General features: G+C 39.1%; 1 protein-coding gene across 1 annotated transcript in view; it reads right to left on the bottom strand.

Moving 5' to 3' along the window:
• LOC143926048 (uncharacterized) overlaps window positions 1-25,320 on the bottom strand; it is a 72,792-nt gene that overhangs the window by 13,470 nt on the left and 34,002 nt on the right. Inside the window, exons 25-44 of the mRNA XM_077450222.1 lie at window positions 22,803-22,931; window positions 22,355-22,505; window positions 22,227-22,270; window positions 19,963-20,172; window positions 17,940-18,938; window positions 17,069-17,147; window positions 15,648-16,321; window positions 14,280-15,137; window positions 7,518-13,598; window positions 6,687-6,938; window positions 4,610-4,911; window positions 2,826-3,000; window positions 2,485-2,732; window positions 1,682-1,865; window positions 1,255-1,597; window positions 879-1,057; window positions 707-776; window positions 520-629; window positions 404-435; window positions 133-310 (exon numbers count right to left, since the gene is read on the bottom strand). Coding sequence (XP_077306348.1) covers window positions 133-310; window positions 404-435; window positions 520-629; window positions 707-776; window positions 879-1,057; window positions 1,255-1,597; window positions 1,682-1,865; window positions 2,485-2,732; window positions 2,826-3,000; window positions 4,610-4,911; window positions 6,687-6,938; window positions 7,518-13,598; window positions 14,280-15,137; window positions 15,648-16,321; window positions 17,069-17,147; window positions 17,940-18,938; window positions 19,963-20,172; window positions 22,227-22,270; window positions 22,355-22,505; window positions 22,803-22,931 — 11,298 coding nt within the window. The remainder of the gene's footprint in view (window positions 1-132; window positions 311-403; window positions 436-519; window positions 630-706; window positions 777-878; window positions 1,058-1,254; window positions 1,598-1,681; window positions 1,866-2,484; window positions 2,733-2,825; window positions 3,001-4,609; window positions 4,912-6,686; window positions 6,939-7,517; window positions 13,599-14,279; window positions 15,138-15,647; window positions 16,322-17,068; window positions 17,148-17,939; window positions 18,939-19,962; window positions 20,173-22,226; window positions 22,271-22,354; window positions 22,506-22,802; window positions 22,932-25,320) is intronic.

Raw genomic sequence — 25,320 nt, 5'->3', positions numbered from 1 at the left:
CAGCTAAAGAGGTGATTGTGGACTTGTTTGAAAGTACTTTTAATGTTTGTTAAGAATATGTAAATGCTTTAATAGTCTGACTACTGGTACATTTTCACTATGATTTGAATTTGCAACGACCACTGTACTTACGGCATTCTGTGATATGACAGCAGGGGTTAGAAGAGTCGAGTACAGAAACTGGCATAGATCCTTCTTCAGTACAGGATGCAGGAGTAGACATTGGACAGGATTTTGCTGCACACCGCACACTCATTGTTGCATTATCACAGATACAAGTCTTACAGTTGCTTTCCCATGTTTCTCCCGGCTGCAAGTAAATGAACATCAATACATACTACATTGTTCACAGTTTTATCTGCCACATATTTGTTTCCAATTATATAACTCTTATATCCCTTACCTCTCTAGGCATTCCATCTGGGCCAGTACATCCTGCATGAACAGAGAGTATATTTATAACTATGCAGAGCAGTCAATTAGATCCTGAATACTTGAACTAGATGGAAAATTACATACCGCAACTGGTTACACATTTGTCTGATATGGTGTTGAATTTAGTAGTGCCCTCAGGACAGTAGCATCCTTCCAAGAAATCTCGGGTCTTGTTACAAAATTCATGATTGTACCTAAAATCGAAAACAGATGTTAGAGCAAAAAAACAAAATCCAAACAAAGATAAAAAAGCAACAAAAAATACACTTACTTTGAGTTACAGGTGGATTCTACGGCAGGCCCACATGGTTTATATACGAGGTGTGAGGAACAGTTCTTGGCTGTACAAAGATAAAGAAGTTATCTTTATCTGTGTAATATGCAAGTAACTAGCAATTTAAATGCAAAGCATAACTGGTTCTTATGATGGAATTTATACTTACGGCATGCGCCATTAGTGCTATCTCTCCAGTCGATGCAGACACCTTCAATTCCACAAAGCCTAGCATAGCTTTGTAAACTGGCGCACAAAACCTCACCTTCTGTTTTGGTGCAGCCATCACTAACACAAGCTTGAAAGAATGGCTCTGGTGGTACAACTTTATGGCATTCCTTGAAGACACTATTGAAAATTCCAAAAGTTAATGGCTTTAGTGTAAAGCAGTGTGGCACAATCTTCAAAGTCAGCTACAATAAGTTATGCGGCTTTAATGACACTGTTATAATGTGTCTTCATTGATTGCATGGTTCCCTCATATTTTCAATTTTACTCAAATCTTTACAAGACTTCAGTTATTCCTAAAGTAAAAAAAAGCTCACCTGCTCAAAATAACCTTGCAGACTTCAGGGATGTTGCAGGGTTCTTCTGTTGTCTGGACCTTAGTGGGATATGTTGATGGAAGTAGAGACACTTCCGTTGATGGAACTACAGTTGGTAGAGTTTGAGGTACACTGGACGAGTGAGAGGAGAAGTATGTGGATGGAAGGGGAGAGTAAGATAATGTTGGCTGGTTACTAACATTGGGGGCACTGGTGGTGATGGAACTGCATGATGACGAGTCCTGATTAGGTACTCCCCAATGTCCTGCCATCTCAGTACATGATGAAGCCTGCTGTCCGTTAGGCAAAGTGCAATCATCTGCTTGACTGTTAGAACACTTTCCTATTGAAATTAGGTGCATTTATTAGTATGACCGTTTATATAATGCAGCACAAACAGAACAAATCCAACATTTTGGAGACTTACCACAATGACCTTCAGTATTGCCTGAGAACTTCTTGATTGGCAACCTGACAGTGAAACTAAGAACATTGAAGGAGATGTATGCTCCAAGTTCCGGTATCTCCACTACCATAAAGATGCCTGAGGATGTAATAGTTATACCGTTTTTGTTGATTGCAGGGTATACTCTTTCATTGTTGATGTGAATCTGTAACATATATGCAAAAATGTTAGATAAAAAGGGAAAAGATACTGAGTAATAAATAACAAAACCTGAAATGAAAAAAGTACTGGCTGAAATGTGAAGTGTATGTTAGCTCTAACAACAAACATTTCTAATTTGATACCTTTTAGGTAGGCCATAGATGGCGCAAATTTCTTTCCTGCAACCACGGGGGCAGGGGAAGCCATCCCCACCAGGAGAAGACAGTGATTATTGCTAGTTGCTATAGCAGCTGCTAACAATAATCGCAAGTAAAATCCTACAGGCTGGTTGTACCCAAGTTAATCAATATAAACCACTACAGAAAATGAGTTCCTATGTTGTGCAGATGAGGGCAGTGGGAAGAGATTCAGTAGGTTAACAAAATGCACTTGGGCAGAGCTAATACCACAAAAATATCATGTGCTGTTAGCCAACAACAAGAAATAGGAGCTGAGAGCATTTTTGGCACATCACCAGGTATTTTTCTGTGTGTATATATTTGAGAAATATACCGCATATGTATTATTTTTGCTATACCATACACTTTAATGTCCAGCAAATGACCATGATAGGTTTACAGCTTATCAAACTAAAAAACTATTTAGAAGGTGGAATTGATTACCTTGTTTGTTATTCGGCTGATCAAAGATTGAGAGGTCAGGACGATTGTGTCATTATTGTACATAATACGAAGGGACTTAACACAAGATGGGTCATCAGGGTCACAAGCGAAATTATCAATGTAAACCCGAAAGTGGTCGAAGACTGGAGTGATTTGCTGAACAAGGATATATGTGCATTGGCCGTTAAAAGCATAGTAGGTCCCATCAAAGGTGACATAATGGGATGTTCCCCAACCACCACAGACACCTAAGGGCATAAAAAAAGAGAACTTAGCAAATGCTACAGCAAATTAATTAAATCATTACATACAGCAAAAAAATTCTACTTTGTAGGACTCACAATCACACTCATTCTGATAGCAGCAGCCACTCTCGTCAAATGTTTTCCTGGGCTTTAAACGGTTAGCACAGACCACATTTTTAACTGGTGCACACTCTTTTTTGTTTACAACAATATTGTTTTGACCAATACAGGTAGCATGGGTACATTGATCTATCATCCAAGTTTCATTCACCTGTGAAAAAAATAAATAAAGAATTACAATTCACACCTTCACCATTTTTTTTGTATGGACTTCATCTGAAAGTGATTGTAAAGGCTGAAGTTTTTTACCTTCATGCATTCAAGGAAAAAAACCTTCTTTGTACTGCTCCCCCCCACCAATACTCAGCTCTCTCTCGATCCATTAATGTTCTCAGGAGTCTCGGCTGTCCCGGGACTTCCTCTCCTCATTGGCTGAGACAGCAATGGGAGCTCCAACTACTGTCAATCACAGCCAGTGAGACAATAAAGAGAGAGTGGGGGTGGGACCAAGCTGCAGCTCTATGTGTCTTGTGGATGCATAGAGCAGGGCTTGGGAGCAAGAACTCACCAGTGCCCCCATAGGAATTGACTTGCTATTGGGAGCACTGGTCAAGGGGGAGGAGCCAGGAGCGTCGGCGGGGGACCTGAAAAGAAGAGGCTCAGGGGTGCTCTGTGCAAAACAATTGCACAGAACAGGTAAGTATGAGATTTTTGTTATTTATTTTTTATTTTTTTATTTAAAAAGCTAAAACTTTAATATCACTTTAATCTCAAGAAGGATATATATGAGATTGTGGTCATTCTACAAAAATGTTTGCTATTGTTACAGTAGGATTGGGGGGAGTTCTTTGCTGTTGAGTTAGGACAGAAGTAAAGTTATTATAAGGGTTGTTGTATTCAGTGTTGACTTGCAAGGGATGCCATATTTCTTATCCAATGCTGAAAGAGATGCAGAGTGAAATAGGTAACATTGCCCATGCTATAAAAGATGACACTGTAATTGAAAGCAAGAGCTACAAGAACCCTTGTGCTAATTGCAGGATGTGCTGGATGTCAGTGCTGTAATAATGGGCAACTGAACAGAGGAATACCCTTCTTGGACTAGTACTACCAAACTGACCTGCTATAACAGTAGAACCTGCTGCAAATTATCACACTTTTCTTTGGCCAGGCTACCCTGTTTATCATGGAGATGGGCTATTGCGCTAAACCTGCTATATAAACCCTGCTTGTTGAAAGTTATCCGTAAAGGCTGAATATAGTCCAAAAAACGTTTTGAACATCTGAGAAGACTATGTTTCCAATACGGCTGAATATGGCAGTTGCTCAGATCCATTTGTAATAACTAGTATAGGAAAGGAGAACAAGGGCATAGCAGTATACTGGGAAATACAAAAATGACCCAGCGCACAATCAAGCTCATCAACACAAAATGAATTACCACCAATATTGCTAGAATTAATTTTCTATGTATTCACCAATTTTACATCGACTAATATCACCTGCTCTGGCAGAAGCAACCCAGCAGGCCAAACATAGGACTTGAGTGCAGGTATGAATGTGTGACTTCTCCCATTATGCACTGACCATCACAAGTCTTCTGTGTGTGTGACCAGTCATGCATTGCCAGTAGTACTTAATATACCAGTATTTCTATACAGTGCTTACATATGCCTACTTGAAGCATGTACAGAGCTTTTAGGGTTATTGGACTGACAGGACCCTATTTTATTATTTTTGGTTTACATAACCAATAATTTGCAATTCGATTCCATATGCATCTAAGTGATGTTACAGATGAAAACTAGGTATACCCTTACCTTTCTTGGAGGCATAACTGCACTACAGCCAGGAGTTGGGGTGCTCGCTAAGCTGACACTTGATGCTGAAGTCTTCGTCTGTGCAGTCTTAGTGCTTGTTGCGGGTGTTTTTGTTGTGCTTCTTGTTATTGAGGTGGTAGTACCGGCAGTGCTAACAGTCACAGTTTTAGCAGTTTTGGTGCTGCTTGGCACAGTAGGCACAGTAGAACACGGTTCACTGTATCTCTCTACCTGACACTTCTCATTGCATCTTGCGTAGAAGCACCAGCCTTCATTGTCCGTTGTGTTATATAGAACATTGCCTGAAAACAAATAAGTAATAATTAGAACAACAATTAACTAAAAGTCAGGAAAGCTACAATGCGGCAATACAAGCTCTTTTGCTAGGCAATGTAAACAACCAATAAAAGATATCACCTTGAAGAAAGACTACTAACATATGCCAATTTCCCCATTCACATTACATAAAGGGAAAGGGAAAGGGTTGTTTAATTCACAAAAGATAGCTGGGAAGGTTGACAGAATTGTTTAGGTTCAGTACACTGGAAGGATACTGAAATTTTTCTGTACTGCCTGAGAAACAAAGACAAATGCAGCTACCACCTATAATGACTGCTAAGTTGCAATTTATGAAATTATAGTTCTTGGGGTTAGATTTGCCTTTAAACACAACTTAAGGCTGTAAACGAATATATCCCCCCCCCCCCTCACTTTCCCATATATACATACTGTAGATATTTTTTAAACTTACCTTAAAGTGGTTGCAAACCTCAGACATGAAATATGAACAAAGCATATCCCTCTATAGTGTGTACTTGTCTCAATACAGAGCACTAAGTGTCATTTCTGTCCACTACCCCGTTCCTCTGTTATCAGCATGAGTCACTTCTGACAAGCTTTCCTGACACCAAGAGAAAACTGGTGACAGTGGAGGGCACAGCTTGTGATTGACAACCTCAGCTCTGTTCCTGTGTGAAGGGGCGTGTGTCGCTTCCCTCCAATCAGCTGTCAGAGCTGTCCTCACTGATGTAACTTTAGCTTTCCACCCCTGCTTTTCAGAGCTGAGAGATCCTTTGTAAATTCTGCACTTTGAATGGATGCAGGGGAAAGATGGCTGTAGATAGACAGGTACAAGTTATGTAGTAGGATTTGTTTCATCCCTACCTAAGGCCAGTCACTTCACTGGGTATATGTTAGGATTTACAACCACTTTAATGCATCCCTAAAACTTGTGGTCATGTGATGACCACTGCCTCTTCTGCCTACTTTGTGCAGTAGGCTGCAGACAAACTTTGGCAGAACTATCATGTTGAAACATTTTGACATGAGTGCACTAAGACTACATTTTCCAGCATGCAATGAACAAATAAGGGAAAATGTCTTTGCTACTGGGGACTGGTGAACCCAGGCAGTGTGAAAATGCAACTACATGTATCCCAAAGCAATACAGGGGGTCTGTCCATAACAGCCTGGATTTACATGAAGAGGCTGAACATTGCTTGGTATCAGCCAATCTGGAAATGCTAAATTTATAACACAGCAGCATGCATAAGGTAAACATGACATCATTATCTTCATTTTGTGTATCGTGGGGGGGCTGGAGGAGGGGCTCTTGCCTTTTGAGCAAGAAGTTCCCAGTTGAAATCAATGATTTCTCACAACAATGATAGAGAAAGCTGTGTGTAAACTGTGTGAAAATGAACTGCTAAGTAGTATCTCACTAACATCTTGTACATAAGGTAAGTTCTTGTCAATTTGCAATTTTTTGAACACTAATTGGCATTTATATTTTTCCTGCATATAAAACCTGTAAACACTGTTTTTGGACTCTACCACTTCAGCTTTATCCCTCAGTATATGTCTAATGTTCAAAGCTATTTTTAACTGCTTCTGGTTCACTTGCCCCAATCTCATTTGTAAAAGTAATCTCTCATTCATATTACATTGTTTCTAAAACTTAAGCTTTTGGTTCTAGTCTATACATTGTTTATGTCATATCTTCATCTTTTTGAAAACATGGAGAATTGGAATAGTGCATTTAAATTAGAATTTTTGTGCAAACTAAAAACATACTTACCAGGAGAAACTATAATTCCGTTAAAATTGCACATACACCTGGTGGTAGAAAACGATTCCGTGCCTGTTGTAACTGGTCGTGATGTCTTGGTAGCAGTGCTTTTAGTGCTATGACTTTCAACTGTAGATGACGTAGATTGTTTGGTTGACCCAGATTGTTGAGAACTGAATTTTTCCATGGTGGTCGCTGCTGTCCTCTCAGTGGTTTTAATAGATATTGGTCTATGGGAGGTGGATTTTTCATGCTCAGATCCTGTAGTGGATCTGTGGGATTCAGTACTTACTTTATGAGATGTAGTCTTTGTTGTTATAGGCTTACTTGATGTTGACTTGTGGGCAGATGTAACTTCCCCAGATTCTGTGGACATTTTAGTAGTTTTCAAAGAAATTGGTCCATGGGAAGTGGATTTTCCATGTTCAGATTCTGTAGTTGATTTGTGGGATGCAGTGCTTACTTTTTGAGATGTCGCTTTTGTTGTTATAGGCTTACTTGATGTTGACTTGTGGGCAGATGTAACTTTCCCAGATTCTGTAGACATTTTAGTGGTTTTCAAAGAAATTGGTCCATGGGAAGTGGATTTTCCATGTTCAGATTCTGTAGTTGATTCATGGGATGCAGTGCTTACCTTATGAGATGTTGCCTTGGTTGTAATAGGCTTCACAGATGTAGACTTGTGAGCAGATGTCACTTCCCCAGATTCTGTAGACATTTTAGTGGTTTTAATAGAAATTGGTCTACGGGAGGTGGATTTTTCATGTTCAGATTCTGAAGTTGATCTGTCGGATGCAGTGCTTACTTTTTGAGATGTTGCTTTTGTCGTTATAGGCTTACTTGATGTTGACTTGTGGGCAGATGTAACTTTCCCAGATTCTGTAGACATTTTAGTGGTTTTCAAAGAAATTGGTCCATGGGAAGTGGATTTTCCATGTTCAGATTCTGTAGTTGATTCATGGGATGCAGTGCTTACCTTATGAGATGTTGCCTTGGTTGTAATAGGCTTCAAAGATGTAGTCTTGTGAGCAGATGTCACTTCCCCAGATTCTGTAGACATTTTAGTGGTTTTAATAGAAATTGGTCTATGGGAGGTGGATTGTTCATGTTCAGATTCTGTAGTTGATCTGTGGGATGCAGTGCTTACTTTTTGAGATGTCGCTTTTGTTGTTATAGGCTTACTTGATGTTGACTTGTGGGCAGATGTAACTTTCCCAGATTCTGTGGACCTTTTAGTGGTTTTCAAAGAAATTGGTCTATGGGAAGTGGATTTTCCATGTTCAGATTCTGTAGTTGATTCATGGGATGCAGTGCTTACTTTATGAGATGTTGCCTTTGTTGTAATAGGCTTCACGGATGTAGTCTTGTGAGCAGATGTCACTTCCCCAGATTCTGTAGACATTTTAGTGGTTTTAATAGAAATTGGTCTATGGGAGGTGGATTGTTCATGTTCAGATTCTGAAGTTGATCTGTGGGATGCAGTGCTTACTTTTTGAGATGTTGCTTTTGTTGTTATAGGCTTACTTGATGTTGACTTGTGGGCAGATGTAACTTCCCCAGATTCTGTAGACATTTTAGTGGTTTTCAAAGAAATTGGTCCATGGGAAGTGGATTTTCCATGTTCAGATTCTGTAGTTGATTCATGGGATGCAGTGCTTACCTTATGAGATGTTGCCTTGGTTGTAATAGGCTTCACAGATGTAGTCTTGTGAGCAGATGTCACTTCCCCAGATTCTGTAGACATTTTAGTGGTTTTAATAGAAATTGGTCTATGGGAGGTGGATTGTTCATGTTCAGATACTGTAGTTGATCTGTGGGATGCAGTGCTTACTTTTTGAGATGTTGCTTTTGTTGTTATAGGCTTACTTGATGTTGACTTGTGGGCAGATGTAACTTTCCCAGATTCTGTAGACATTTTAGTGGTTTTCAAAGAAATTGGTCCATGGGAAGTGGATTTTCCATGTTCAGATTCTGTAGTTGATTCATGGGATGCAGTGCTTACCTTATGAGATGTTGCCTTGGTTGTAATAGGCTTCAACGATGTAGTCTTGTGAGCAGATGTCACTTCCCCAGATTCTGTAGACATTTTAGTGGTTTTAATAGAAATTGGTCTATGGGAGGTGGATTGTTCATGTTCAGATTCTCTAGTTGATCTGTGGGATGCAGTGCTTACTTTTTGAGATGTCGCTTTTGTTGTTATAGGCTTACTTGATGTTGACTTGTGGGCAGATGTAACTTTCCCAGATTCTGTAGACCTTTTAGTGGTTTTCAAAGAAATTGGTCCATGGGAAGTGGATTTTCCATGTTCAGATTCTGTAGTTAATTCATGGGATGCAGTGCTTACCTTATGAGATGTTGCCTTGGTTGTAATAGGCTTCACAGATGTAGACTTGTGAGCAGATGTCACTTCCCCAGATTCTGTAGACATTTTAGTGGTTTTAATAGAAATTGGTCTATGGGAGGTGGATTTTTCATGTTTAGATTCTGTAGTTGATCTGTGGGATGCAGTGCTTACTTTTTGAGATGTCGCTTTTGTTGTTATAGGCTTACTTGATGTTGACTTGTGGGCAGATGTAACTTTCCCAGATTCTGTAGACATTTTAGTAGTTTTCAAAGAAATTGGTCCATGGGAAGTGGATTTTCCATGTTCAGATTCTGTTGTTGATTCATGGGATGCAGTGCTTACCTTATGAGATGTTGCCTTGGTTGTAATGGGCTTCATAGATGTAGACTTGTGAGCAGATGTCACTTCCCCAGATTCTGTAGACATTTTAGTGGTTTTAATAGAAATTGGTCTATGGGAGGTGGATTGTTCATGTTTAGATTCTGTAGTTGATCTGTGGGATGCAGTGCTTACTTTTTGAGATGTCGCTTTTGTTGTTATAGGCTTACTTGATGTTGACTTGTGGGCAGATGTAACTTTCCCAGATTCTGTAGACATTTTAGTGGTTTTCAAAGAAATTGGTCCATGGGAAGTGGATTTTCCATGTTCAGATTCTGTAGTCGATTCATGGGATGCAGTGCTTACCTTATGAGATGTTGCCTTGGTTGTAATAGGCTTCACAGATGTAGACTTGTGAGAAGATGTCACTTCCCCAGATTCTGTAGACATTTTAGTGGTTTTAATAGAAATTGGTCTATGGGAGGTGGATTTTTCATGTTCAGATTCTGTAGTTGATCTGTGGGATGCAGTGCTTACTTTTTGAGATGTTGCTTTTGTTGTTATAGGCTTACTTGATGTTGACTTGTGGGCAGATGTAACTTTCCCAGATTCTGTAGACATTTTAGTGGTTTTCAAAGAAATTGGTCCATGGGAAGTGGATTTTCCATGTTCAGATTCTGTAGTTGATTTATGGGATGCAGTGCTTACCTTATGAGATGTTGCCTTGGTAGTAATAGGCTTCACAGATGTAGTCTTGTGAGCAGATGTCACTTCCCCAGATTCTGTAGACATTTTAGTGGTTTTAATAGAAATTGGTCTATGGGAGGTGGATTGTTCATGTTTAGATTCTGTAGTTGATCTGTGGGATGCAGTGCTTACTTTTTGAGATGTCGCTTTTGTTGTTATAGGCTTACTTGATGTTGACTTGTGGGCAGATGTAACTTTCCCAGATTCTGTAGACATTTTAGTGGTTTTCAAAGAAATTGGTCCATGGGAAGTGGATTTTCCATGTTCAGATTCAGTAGTTGATTTATGGGATGCAGTGCTTACCTTATGAGATGTTGCCTTGGTAGTAATAGGCTTCACAGATGTAGTCTTGTGAGCAGATGTCACTTCCCCAGATTCTGTAGACATTTTAGTGGTTTTAATAGAAATTGGTCTATGGGAGGTGGATTGTTCATGTTTAGATTCTGTAGTTGATCTGTGGGATGCAGTGCTTACTTTTTGAGATGTCGCTTTTGTTGTTATAGGCTTACTTGATGTTGACTTGTGGGCAGATGTAACTTCCCCAGATTCTGTAGACATTTTAGTAGTTTTCAAAGAAATTGGTCCACGGGAAGTGGATTTTCCATGTTCAGATTCTGTAGTTGATTCATGGGATGCAGTGCTTACCTTATGAGATGTTGCCTTGGTTGTAATGGGCTTCACAGATGTAGACTTGTGAGCAGATGTCACTTCCCCAGAGTCTGTAGACATTTTAGTGGTTTTAATAGAAATTGGTCTATGGGAGGTGGATTGTTCATGTTCAGATTCTGTAGTTGATCTGTGGGATGCAGTGCTTACTTTTTGAGATGTCGCTTTTGTTGTTATAGGCTTACTTGATGTTGACTTGTGGGCAGATGTAACTTTCCCAGATTCTGTAGACATTTTAGTAGTTTTCAAAGAAATTGGTCCATGGGAAGTGGATTTTCCATGTTCAGATTCTGTTGTTGATTCATGGGATGCAGTGCTTACCTTATGAGATGTTGCCTTGGTTGTAATGGGCTTCATAGATGTAGACTTGTGAGCAGATGTCACTTCCCCAGATTCTGTAGACATTTTAGTGGTTTTAATAGAAATTGGTCTATGGGAGGTGGATTGTTCATGTTTAGATTCTGTAGTTGATCTGTGGGATGCAGTGCTTACTTTTTGAGATGTCGCTTTTGTTGTTATAGGCTTACTTGATGTTGACTTGTGGGCAGATGTAACTTTCCCAGATTCTGTAGACATTTTAGTGGTTTTCAAAGAAATTGGTCCATGGGAAGTGGATTTTCCATGTTCAGATTCTGTAGTCGATTCATGGGATGCAGTGCTTACCTTATGAGATGTTGCCTTGGTTGTAATAGGCTTCACAGATGTAGACTTGTGAGAAGATGTCACTTCCCCAGATTCTGTAGACATTTTAGTGGTTTTAATAGAAATTGGTCTATGGGAGGTGGATTTTTCATGTTCAGATTCTGTAGTTGATCTGTGGGATGCAGTGCTTACTTTTTGAGATGTTGCTTTTGTTGTTATAGGCTTACTTGATGTTGACTTGTGGGCAGATGTAACTTTCCCAGATTCTGTAGACATTTTAGTGGTTTTCAAAGAAATTGGTCCATGGGAAGTGGATTTTCCATGTTCAGATTCTGTAGTTGATTTATGGGATGCAGTGCTTACCTTATGAGATGTTGCCTTGGTAGTAATAGGCTTCACAGATGTAGTCTTGTGAGCAGATGTCACTTCCCCAGATTCTGTAGACATTTTAGTGGTTTTAATAGAAATTGGTCTATGGGAGGTGGATTGTTCATGTTTAGATTCTGTAGTTGATCTGTGGGATGCAGTGCTTACTTTTTGAGATGTCGCTTTTGTTGTTATAGGCTTACTTGATGTTGACTTGTGGGCAGATGTAACTTCCCCAGATTTTGTAGACATTTTAGTGGTTTTCAAAGAAATTGGTCCATGGGAAGTGGATTTTCCATGTTCAGATTCAGTAGTTGATTTATGGGATGCAGTGCTTACCTTATGAGATGTTGCCTTGGTAGTAATAGGCTTCACAGATGTAGTCTTGTGAGCAGATGTCACTTCCCCAGATTCTGTAGACATTTTAGTGGTTTTAATAGAAATTGGTCTATGGGAGGTGGATTGTTCATGTTTAGATTCTGTAGTTGATCTGTGGGATGCAGTGCTTACTTTTTGAGATGTCGCTTTTGTTGTTATAGGCTTACTTGATGTTGACTTGTGGGCAGATGTAACTTCCCCAGATTCTGTAGACATTTTAGTAGTTTTCAAAGAAATTGGTCCACGGGAAGTGGATTTTCCATGTTCAGATTCTGTAGTTGATTCATGGGATGCAGTGCTTACCTTATGAGATGTTGCCTTGGTTGTAATGGGCTTCACAGATGTAGACTTGTGAGCAGATGTCACTTCCCCAGAGTCTGTAGACATTTTAGTGGTTTTAATAGAAATTGGTCTATGGGAGGTGGATTGTTCATGTTCAGATTCTGTAGTTGATCTGTCGGATGCAGTGCTTACTTTTTGAGATGTCGCTTTTGTTGTTATAGGCTTACTTGATGTTGACTTGTGGGCAGATGTAACTTTCCCAGATTCTGTAGACATTTTAGTGGTTTTCAAAGAAATTGGTCCATGGGAAGTGGATTTTCCATGTTCAGATTCTGTAGTTGATTCATGGGATGCAGTGCTTACCTTATGAGATGTTGCCTTGGTTGTAATAGGCTTCACAGATGTAGTCTTGTGTGCAGATGTCACTTCCCCAGATTCTGTAGACATTTTAGTGGTTTTAATAGAAATTGGTCTATGGGAGGTGGATTGTTCATGTTTAGATTCTGTAGTTGATCTGTGGGATGCAGTGCTTACTTTTTGAGATGTCGCTTTTGTTGTTATAGGCTTACTTGATGTTGACTTGTGGGCAGATGTAACTTCCCCAGATTCTGTAGACATTTTAGTAGTTTTCAAAGAAATTGGTCCATGGGAAGTGGATTTTTCATGTTCAGATTCTGTAGTTGATTCATGGGATGCAGTGCTTACTTTATGAGATGTTGCCTTGGTTGTAATAGGCTTCACAGATGTAGTCTTGTGAGCAGATGTCACTTCCCCAGATTCTGTAGACATTTTAGTGGTTTTAATAGAAATTGGTCTATGGGAGGTGGATTGTTCATGTTTAGATTCTGTAGTTGATCTGTGGGATGCAGTGCTTACTTTTTGAGATGTCGCTTTTGTTGTTATAGGCTTACTTGATGTTGACTTGTGGGCAGATGTAACTTCCCCAGATTCTGTAGACATTTTAGTAGTTTTCAAAGAAATTGGTCCATGGGAAGTGGATTTTTCATGTTCAGATTCTGTAGTTGATTCATGGGATGCAGTGCTTACTTTATGAGATGTTGCCTTGGTTGTAATAGGCTTCACAGACGTAGTCTTGTGAGCAGATGTCACTTTCCCAGATTCTGTAGACATTTTAGTGGTTTTAATAGAAATTGGTCTATGGGAGGTGGATTGTTCATGTTTAAATTCTGTAGTTGATCTGTCGGATGCAGTGCTTACTTTTTGAGATGTCGCTTTTGTTGTTATAGGCTTACTTGATGTTGACTTGTGAGCAGATGTAACTTTCCCAGATTCTGTAGACATTTTAGTGGTTTTCAAAGAAATTGGTCCATGGGAAGTGGATTTTTCATGTTTAAATTCTGTAGTTGATCTGTCGGATGCAGTGCTTACTTTTTGAGATGTCGCTTTTGTTGTTATAGGCTTACTTGATGTTGACTTGTGAGCAGATGTAACTTTCCCAGATTCTGTAGACATTTTAGTGGTTTTCAAAGAAATTGGTCCATGGGAAGTGGATTTTTCATGTTTAAATTCTGTAGTTGATCTGTCGGATGCAGTGCTTACTTTTTGAGATGTCGCTTTTGTTGTTATAGGCTTACTTGATGTTGACTTGTGAGCAGATGTAACTTTCCCAGATTCTGTAGACATTTTAGTGGTTTTCAAAGAAATTGGTCCATGGGAAGTGGATTTTTCATGTTTAAATTCTGTAGTTGATCTGTCCGATGCAGTGCTTACTTTTTGAGATGTCGCTTTTGTTGTTATAGGCTTACTTGATGTTGACTTGTGGGCAGATGTAACTTTCCCAGATTCTGTAGACATTTTAGTGGTTTTCAAAGAAATTGGTCCATGGGAAGTGGATTTTCCATGTTCAGATTCTGTAGTTGATTCATGGGATGCAGTGCTTACTTTATGAGATGTTGCCTTGGTTGTAATAGGCTTCACAGATGTAGTCTTGTGAGCAGATGTCACTTCCCCAGATTCTGTAGACATTTTAGTGGTTTTAATAGAAATTGGTCTATGGGAGGTGGATTGTTCATGTTTAGATTCTGTAGTTGATCTGTGGGATGCAGTGCTTACTTTTTGAGATGTCGCTTTTGTTGTTATAGGCTTACTTGATGTTGACTTGTGGGCAGATGTAACTTTCCCAGATTCTGTAGACATTTTAGTGGTTTTCAAAGAAATTGGTCCATGGGAAGTGGATTTTCCATGTTCAGATTCTGTAGTTGATTCATGGGATGCAGTGCTTACTTTATGAGATGTTGCCTTGGTTGTAATAGGCTTCACAGATGTAGTCTTGTGAGCAGATGTCACTTCCCCAGATTCTGTAGACATTTTAGTGGTTTTAATAGAAATTGGTCTATGGGAGGTGGATTGTTCATGTTTAGATTCTGTAGTTGATCTGTGGGATGCAGTGCTTACTTTTTGAGATGTCGCTTTTGTTGTTATAGGCTTACTTGATGTTGACTTGTGGGCAGATGTAACTTCCCCAGATTCTGTAGACATTTTAGTAGTTTTCAAAGAAATTGGTCCATGGGAAGTGGATTTTTCATGTTCAGATTCTGTAGTTGATTCATGGGATGCAGTGCTTACTTTATGAGATGTTGCCTTGGTTGTAATAGGCTTCACAGATGTAGTCTTGTGAGCAGATGTCACTTTCCCAGATTCTGTAGACATTTTAGTGGTTTTAATAGAAATTGGTCTATGGGAGGTGGATTGTTCATGTTTAAATTCTGTAGTTGATCTGTCGGATGCAGTGCTTACTTTTTGAGATGTCGCTTTTGTTGTTATAGGCTTACTTGATGTTGACTTGTGAGCAGATGTAACTTTCCCAGATTCTGTAGACATTTTAGTGGTTTTCAAAGAAACTGGTCCATGGGAAGTGGATTTTTCATGTTTAAATTCTGTAGTTGATCTGTCGGATGCAGTGCTTACTTTTTGAGATGTCGCTTTTGTTGTTATAGGCTTACTTGATGTTGACTTGGGAGCAGATGTAACTTTCCCAGATTCTGTAGACATTTTAGTGGTTTTCAAAGAAATTGGTCCATGGGAAGTGGATTTTTCATGTTTAAATTCTGTAGTTGATCTGTCGGATGCAGTGCTTACTTTTTGAGATGTCGCTTTTGTTGTTATAGGCTTACTTGATGTTGACTTGTGGGCAGATGTAACTTTCCCAGATTCTGTAGACATTTTAGTGGTTTTCAAAGAAATTGGTCCATGGGAAGTGGATTTTCCATGTTCAGATTCTGTAGTTGATTCATGGGATGCAGTGCTTACCTTATGAGATGTTGCCTTGGTTGTAATAGGCTTCACAGATGTAGTCTTGTGAGCAGATGTCACTTCCCCAGATTCTGTAGACATTTTAGTGGTTTTAATAGAAATTGGTCTATGGGAGGTGGATTGTTCATGTTTAGATTCTGTAGTTGATCTGTGGGATGCAGTGCTTACTTTTTGAGATGTCGCTTTTGTTGTTATAGGCTTACTTGATGTTGACTTGTGGGCAGATGTAACTTCCCCAGATTCTGTAGACATTTTAGTAGTTTTCAAAGAAATTGGTCCATGGGAAGTGGATTTTTCATGTTCAGATTCTGTAGTTGATTCATGGGATGCAGTGCTTACTTTATGAGATGTTGCCTTGGTTGTAATAGGCTTCACAGATGTAGTCTTGTGAGCAGATGTCACTTTCCCAGATTCTGTAGACATTTTAGTGGTTTTAATAGAAATTGGTCTATGGGAGGTGGATTGTTCATGTTTAAATTCTGTAGTTGATCTGTCGGATGCAGTGCTTACTTTTTGAGATGTCGCTTTTGTTGTTATAGGCTTACTTGATGTTGACTTGTGAGCAGATGTAACTTTCCCAGATTCTGTAGACATTTTAGTGGTCTTTAAAGAAATTGGTCCATGGGAAGTGGATTTTCCATGTTCAGATTCTGTAGTTGATTCATGGGATGCAGTGCTTACCTTATGAGATGTTGCCTTGGTTGTAATAGGCTTCATAGATGTAGACTTGTGAGCAGATGTCACTTCCCCAGATTCTGTAGACATTTTAGTGGTTTTAATAGAAATTGGTCTATGGGAGGTGGATTTTTCATGTTCAGATTCTGTAGTTGATCTGTGGGACGCAGTGCTTACTTTTTGAGATGTCGCTTTTGTTGTTATAGGCTTACTTGATGTTGACTTGTGGGTAGATGTAACTTCCCCTGATTCTGTAGACATTTTAGTGGTTTTAATAGAAATTGATCCCTGGGAGGTGGATTTTTTTGCTTCAGATTCTGTAGTTGATTCATGGGATGCAGTGCTTACTTCATGAGATGTTGCCTTGGTTGTAATAGGCTGCACAGATGTAGTCTTGTGAGCAGATGTCACTTCCCCAGATTCTGTAGACATTTTAGTAGTTTTCAAAGAAATTGGTCCATGGGAAGTGGATTTTCCATGTTCAGATTCTATAGTTGATTCTTGGAATGCCGTGCTTACTTTATGAGATGTTGCCTTGGTTGTAATAGGCTTACTTGATGTAGACTTGTGAGCAGAGGTCACTTCCCCAGATTCTGTAGACATTTTAGTGGTTTTAATAGAAACTGGTCTATGAGAGGTGAATTCTTCATGTTTAGATTCTGTGGTGTATACATGGGATGGTGTGCTAACTTTCTGAGATGTTGCCTTTGTTGTTACTGGTTTACTTGATGTAGACTTATGGGCAGATGTAACCTCGGATTCTGTGGTTGTTTTATTAGCTGCTGTATGCATGTTAGGAGATGTTATTTTTGTTGTAGGGTTGCTGGATGTAGATTTGTAGACAAATGTCACTTCAGTTGGTTTTGTAGACATTTTAGTTGTCTTGGTGAAACCTGGTTCATGAGAGGTAGACTCATGGTTATATTCTGTAGTTGGTATGTGGGATGCACTGGTTACTTTAGGAGATGTAGCTTTAGTTGTCATCTCACCATATTTGGTAGTGGATTTAATTGTGGAAACCCTACTAGTAGTAGATATTACTTTCATTGTGCTCAGTGTGGGTTTTGTAGTTTCCATTTCCAGTGGTGCTGTTATAACTTTAGTTGTTTTGGTTGATAGTGGTGCATATGTATGAACCTCTACATCAGATGTCTTATGATCTGTAAATGCAGGTGAAACCATTGTAGATGCACAGCCAGAACAGCAAAAGACACGAATTTCATAGTTGTAACAATATGGAAATGGTCCAGTTTGATCTTCATTTTGGCAAACAAGGCCATAGCTAACATTGCATTGCACATTCTGCTGTAATTCTTCCAGTGGAATGTCCTGGAGATCTGCAGATCTGCACTCAATTTTCGAAGGCTCTTCACAGATTTGAAATCCTGACTTCTTTATTTCTTCGTAAGTTTCAAAGTCTCCATTTTTGTCCAAGTTAGGAAAGCTAACATCAAACCACTGTGACCACTCACATGCAGGTATACAGTTTATTTCTGAAGTTGTAAATTTTCCTCTTGTTGTAGTATGGTCTGTCTGAGGTGTTGATGGATTTTTTGTTGCTTTAACTGTACTGGATATGATGGTGTTTTTAGTAGTTTTGTAAGCAATTGTTGAAAATACAGCACTGGTTTCTTTCAAATGTTCTGTTGTGTGATCCTTGATTGTAGAGTGGACATAAGTAGTGGATGATTTACAATCCTCCATGGAGCAACAAAGGAACCTAACCCTATAATTGTAGCAAAGTGGAAAGTTTGAATTCTGATCTTTGTTATTGCAAATGAGACCATGAGTGATGTCACAAGTAACTACCTGGCCCACATCTGTAATGCTTTTATCTGGAAATCTCTCAGCTCTACACTCAATATTGTCTGGTTTTTCACATATAATATTGCCAGCAGCTTTGATATTCTCGAGGGTCTCAAAGTCTCCATCAGAGTTACCAATACTGGGGAAATGAACATCATACCAAGGTGTCCAAGAGCATTGCTGTTTTTTGCAGGGAGTGGTAAAAGTTGTTTCATGGGATTTAGATATGTATTGGTATGGTGTACTTGTTAGTCTTGACTTTTCAGTAGTAGATATAGCTGTTGCTTTTATTGATGTAAAACCTTGGGTTGAGTGAATCGGTGCTTTGCTAACAGTGCCTTCTGGTTGGACAGTTGAGGCCGTTGTAAATTCTGATGTTACTGTCATGAATGGTGAAGGAGCAATAGTGTTAGAAGAAGAAGGATTGGTTGATTCTCCACAAGGCACAAAGCTACAGCACAGAACTCGGATCTCATAATTAAAGCAGAGCTGGGAGAACTGATCTCGATTATGACACACAAGACCGACAGATGTATTGCACGTAACAATCTGACCCAAATCAGCAATAGAGATATTTTGATGCTTATGTGCTCGACAGTCTACTAGGGATGGTATTTTACATACAGTGTAGCCCTTTTTTCTTATATTCTCAAAGGTTTCAAAGTCTCCTTCATTTTCGCCATATGTTGGACAAGTGATGTCATACCACATTGACCATTTACATACTTCTTCAAGGCAAGACACAGAGGTTGGTGAAGCTTGTACTGCAAGGAGAAAGATAATAATAATTACTCAGCAACATATATATATTGTGTCTGCAAAAGTAAATGTATTAGTTAACATTGTTTGTAAAAGAAGAAGAAAATTATTTACATTTCTAAATGTAATCTATTACTAATTCTCTCTTTGTTTCTGTATGGACTCACCCACATGGATGCAGAGTCCTGCACAGTATGCAGAAGGGCCATGTTTATGCCCCTTGAGCCATATATGTTCTGTACAGCTACAGCCAAGATTTCAATGGCAGTCTGACAACTGCAGCAGTTGTGCAGATCTTAGGTTTTTTTTTTATACCCCTGTATAAAATAAAGCTTTTCAAGATAATTACTAGGTTACAGCTGAACTGAATGCTACCATCGATATATACACAGATTGGTACTTATAAGTTAGCTGTGTTATCTGCCAATGGATTTGCATTTGTCTTTATTGTGTCTGGAGCTTTACATAGGTCTGCCACAAAACCTGCCTGACTGGGAAAAACACCTCTCTTACATTCTGCGTTCTTCTACTATGAGCACACTTCTTCACATGAGCCCTTTACACAGGTCTGCCACAAAACCTGCCTGACTTGGAAAAACACCTCTCTGTCATTCTGCTTTCTTCTACTATCAGCACACTCCTTGTACATGAGCACATGAGACCTGCAGTGCAACAGACTGACTCCTTATGCTGCTTCTCTTTCTTGCAGTCTGAGCTTTGCTGTAAAGGCACTGCAAGAGGCTGGTGCCAAGTCAAACCTTTACATTTGCTTGCATAAAGTATGTGCATTTAATGATCTATTAATGATTATAGAACTGCATTAATGTATGTATTTTATATTGGCCTGAGTTCAGTTGTGTGTACAACATACTAACCAGATGTAGTAAACATGTAAGGAAAATTGTCTTTATCTCTTAAAGAATGTGCTCCCCATTTTTATTTTATAACCTGTACTAGAAAAATCAGCAGTTGTTGTAAAGACGTTGTAGTTGGAATTGCTAAGTACGAACATCCAAGATGAAATCCTACCTGGAGTGGACATGTTTTCTGTATGCTTGACTGTGGTATCAAAATGAAAGGTAGTGGCAGGTTTGGTCGTTGTTGAGCATGGATAGACACTTCTATTAATGGTTCCATTTGATGAACATGTAGCAGTTATGCATCCCCCAATTCCATCAGTGGTATTGTAGATGATGTCACCATAGTTGAACTTCATATTGCCATAGTAACAGTAGCATGCTGTGAGTTAAAGAGAGTGATTACAAACCATAAGCATTCATAGGAACAAATAATTGCTCAAAATTAGCATTGATGACTTTATGACTATACACATGTGGTGAAAGATCAGGGAACAGCTCAATGACTTTTCAATAGCCAATCAGCTGGACAATTTTTGTTTTATTTTAATTGCACTTGTACAGCGTATATAAAGAGACTCTTTATTGTACATAGCAATGTACATGCTTAGGGAGATTTTAAGAGATTTGAGGTTGTTCATTATCATCTTTTTGTTATATGATATGCCACTTTCACAACGCCTCACTGCAATTTGGCTGCAGTGGGTGCAGATCATAGTGTGCCTGCGGTTTTGATGCAGGTTAGTTGCTCTTTGCTATAGACTTCTATTATGTCCGATGGTTTTGGTGCAATATCTGAAAGCACACCAAAAGTCCCGCATGCAAGACTTTTAATGTGCTTTCAGAAAATGTACCAAAACATAACAGAAGTTGATAGCAAAGCACAGCTAATCACAGGTACCCTGCTCTGTGGCCAACGAGAGGCAAGGCAGTGTTATGCTGGGTGCACACTATGAGAAAATCAAAAGAAAAATTCCATAGGTGTTGTATACAACTGTCGACATCTGATTCAAACTTTGCAAATGAAAAAGGGACAAACTCCAAAATGTTTCCCGTATGTGTACAGAACAAAAATTTTTATTTAATGTGTATTGTTTTTGTACGGTTTTCTTACGACAAAAATCAGATATGAAATTCTGCACATGATTAGAAACAAAAAATAAAAAAAAGCCTTTGTACATTATTTCCTTCCTCAGTTTCTGACTTGCTGTGAAACAATGAGGAAAACCGGATGATCATTCGCCCAATTTTTTCATAGTGTGTGCCCAGCTTTAGGCTGCCCTAAGGATAAACTGTCATTCTTTGATTATTCATATTACTGGATAGAAAACATAATGTCACCACCAAAATGATAATTTTCTTGCATATGTACAACTAAAAATGAATCTGCTTTGCAGATGAGGGCAAAGCAACAGGTTCACATTAAAAGAGCCTTCTCCAGCAGCATAAAATACTATATACTTACCTTTACTTCACTATCCTACCACTCTGTTCAGTTACTGGAAATAAAAGCAAAGTCATATGGACTTTGGAAGTTGCTGAAGTTGTAGCTCACAGAGGGCTGATTGGCCTTGTGCTATCACATGGTTGAGTTATGTGCTCTTCCATACCCGGACAAACGGTGTATTTCCTTCAACTCCTGGAACTGAACGTAGCAGTGAAGCATGAGTGAAGAGGGAAAGGTAAGCATGTGCTGCTGGGAATGGGGGATTGAAGTAATCTTGATGCTGTTCCCTGAATGGACAAAGCACTGTCTTGCTTTAATGTGATTTTTTTCCCTCTATGGGTACACTAAACCCTACAGGCTTTACAACAACTCAGCACAGATTTTTCTGCTAAGTGGAATCAACCTTTATGTGATTAAAGGGGCCCTGTTTCCAGACTGTCAATTTCAACAACAATCTTTCCATGAGATTATATGTGTGTTTAATGCATATTATTTACATATAAAAGCCTCCCTTGCGTAGACATCCAAAAGCCCCAAGACTGTTGCTGGATGCCTCTTTCTTGGGCATAATGTCAGCAGCATCAGCAGTGTCACAGCTGTCACCAAAGTGACAATTTACAATATTGTCCTTCACTCCTCTGCCATAAGCTACGTAAAAGTGAGGGGCTGAAGAGCTTGGCCAGCACAGACAGTAATTAAATATTCCCAGAAGAGTAGAGGGCTAAGTTGTGAAAGTAGGGAAGAGACTGTGATAGGGGATTGACTCTTTCTGTAGTAATCATATTCCTTGGTAAGTCCAAATGCACATTACAATTAAGAATTTCAAACACTTGATTTTCTGTGCTTTTACCTGCAGTTTGGTGACAATGCAACTAAATAAAAAGGTTTCTTATAAAGGGGAGAATGACACATAGTTCCTCAATAGGGGCCAAGGACAAGTTTACCATTTAAATACAGAACAAAAAAAAGAGATGAAGGATAGCACCCACCTCTGAGATCCATGCGACAGCGAAGACCTTTCTTGGTGCAAATGCTGAAAAATAAATTTGAGTTTAGAAGGATTTCCACTTCAAAATAAAATAATAATAAACTTAATAAAAAGCAGGGAGACAGTTACCAGCTTTCACAGTTCTTGTAGGAGGGTACCATATCCCCAATATTGTACCGATCACCTTCATCATCATAGCAGCCACAGTCTGCTTGAGCTACACACTTCATGATGTCTTCATCGAAGAAGGGTCGCTCTTTGGGACATTTCGGATAACATCCTGGCATAGAATATATAACAATTTAAAAAATCTTAAAATCTATAAACATTTACAGCAAATAGGAAAACTAATATGATACAAGAAATTGGATGTGACAGCTCCCTAGTTTTACCTAGCTAGTGAGATAAAGAGCTTTTGATTCTACTAATAGAAAAAGAAATGCAGTGTTTAAAGAGAATGACAGTCACTCAAACATGCTTTTAGAAAACGTATATTTGGAGTGGTCAAGAAGCTTTATGGACAGCAAAACACTTTTATGTATGTAGTATAGAAAGTATTTTAATGGATTCCACTAACCCTCTAATCCTGGCAGGTTGTTCATACATTGGCCACTGGGGTTCCTACAAGTCTTCAAGCAGGGAGCTCCACAAGGTTTATAGTGCCACTCACACTCTCCTTCTGGGTTATAGTAATCACAGAACATAGCTAGAGATAGGAAAAGTAAGATAAATATTAGTCATCTTATCTGCCAAAACACTTCTGCCCAATCCACTTTTGTGATCTACAGTGTACATCTCTGCCAGACAGCTCTGCCAGGTGACCGACACCCTGTTTTCCCTTTGAGTTAAGTTGGAGTACACACCAGGGTTGCACCAATACCTGTATCAGTAACGATAGTAAGCATTTGCATGAGTACTTAAACCTAAAACTGATACCTTTACGGTGCATTTGGAGCCCATACACAATGAATGGGCTAAAATCACACTGCAAAAAACCACATGTGATTTGAACAGGAATAAGGTGCAATTCCCTTCTGAATCACATGTGGTTCCCTCACTGCTTCTGTGTGAACCCAGGCTTGTCATAGTGACTTCAGCCTGGGTTCACACAGAAGCGGTGCAGGAAACCGCATGCAATTCGGAGTGGATGTGATTCTTTGCAGTGTGATTTGAGTCCATTCACTTAGTATGGGCTCAAAGCACACTGCAAAGGTATCGGTACTCAGTATCGGTGAGTACTTGTGTACAAATATCGGTACTCGTACTCAACAGTAAAAAAACAGTATCGGTGCAACCCTAGTACACACATATTGATATTTGGCCAGTTCAGCAGGGACCAGCTGAATTTTGAAGTGTGTCTGGCCCTCCCTGTTCAACAGAGGTCAATCGGTAGATCAATTTCTGTCCAACGGAACTGCTGAAAAACTTAATTTGATCTGCTGCTGCAGCCAATTGGCTTCAGAGCTGATCAGGTCATTCTGACAATTGAGGTTCCCAGCTCTCAAAGTACAATAGCACAGCTGGGAGGATTCCTTCATCCACCTCGCTTGAGTAGGTTGAATTAAAAAAAACTATGCATATATACTCAGCTTTAAAGCGGTTGTATACCCCACTTTCACATTTTTACCTACAGGTAAGCCTATAATAAGGCTTACCTGTACGCAAAATTAATATCTCCTAAACCTGTACAGATTAGGAGATATTCGCCTTGCATGTAGATGCTGAAGTCAGCGGCACATGCTCTTTGAAGGTCCGGCGGATGCTGTCGGAAAATCAGAGCTCCTTGCCGGAAAGACAATTTCCACACGCATGCGTGGGAGTGACTTCATCACACCTCCAGCTTCGTTCTAAGGTAAGTTACGTTTTTCATAATGAGCTAGTATGCAGTTTTTGCGGACATACAACTCTAAATAAACCGGAATACAGTGATGTCATCTCTCTGCTTGCAGCCTGAATACATATGCTGCTCATAAGACCATAGACAGAACCCCAAATAATAAAATACAATACAAAATAAAAGATTGTGAGAACATTGTGGCAGGCCCTTTAATTGGTTTTGATAATAAACATATAATTAAATAATTGTATGATTACATAGTTTCATAGTAGGTGAGGTTGAAAAAAGACACAAGTCCATCAAGTCCAACCTGTATGTGTGCTTATATGTTACATTGTATATCCCTGTATGTTGTGGTTAACCATAAACCATAACTAAATGTAAGCCAATACTTGTAACAAATAAGAACATTACATTTAACCATTAAGTTCAGCTCAGCCATTACAGCTCAACTTGACCATACAATTTGATTAAAGGGACTAAATCACATAACCCAGGACCATAACAATAATTTGAAGGGTGGGATGCTTTTGTGTCAGCTATCTTCTGTTGCTCCGACTTAATGAAGTAATACTGTTTTTTTATTGGTCACTAGAGGCTCAAGGTAAGTACCATTACCTTGTAACAAATCCATCCTGCTCATGTGTCCCTCATTTTGGTCTGATCTATATAGTTGTATATAAAATGCACTTTTTATCTATCAAAAAGTGTTTTCCAGTGCTAAACGTTCATCTGATTACTAAATTGCTGCATTTGTAAATTCCAAAAGCCAATATAAAGGGATAGTAGTGGTAAAAAAAGCACTTGTGGGTTTAACTATTTTTTTTGTATAATTCTCCTTTAAGGGGGTACTTTGCTGATAGGTGTCTCTCATTCCCATCTCAAAAAGTTGGGAGGTATGGGTCTGTCATGGTCCCATGGTTGGGATGTGCCCCCCCCACTTTACATTCCTCCTTCACTGTTAACATGTGTGCAAACAGAAAAATTGAATTGCTTTCTAGTCCTCCCTCTCTTTTAATCTGAGTGCGGATAGAAAGCTGATATCAATAAAGATATCAATAAAGATATTGGTGTTTTTATCTGCTTGAAGTTCTTTCAATGAGAAACTCCAGTTTGATGTATAGAACATAGGAATGCGGTAAGCCTGAATCAAGATCCTTAAATATCGTAATGTTAATGTTATTTAACCACTTCAGATCCGCGCTATTGCCAAATGACGGCATTAGCGCGGACCTACATTTCCAGGACTACGTCTATT

Source organism: Lithobates pipiens, unplaced genomic scaffold (genome assembly GCF_037356315.1).
Source record: "Lithobates pipiens isolate NorthernLeopardFrog02 unplaced genomic scaffold, aLitPip1_a1.2 Scaffold_10, whole genome shotgun sequence".
Taxonomy (NCBI): domain Eukaryota; kingdom Metazoa; phylum Chordata; class Amphibia; order Anura; family Ranidae; genus Lithobates; species Lithobates pipiens.
Note: the sequence above shows the minus strand (reverse complement) of the source record. Positions and strands in the feature narration are given on the sequence as shown.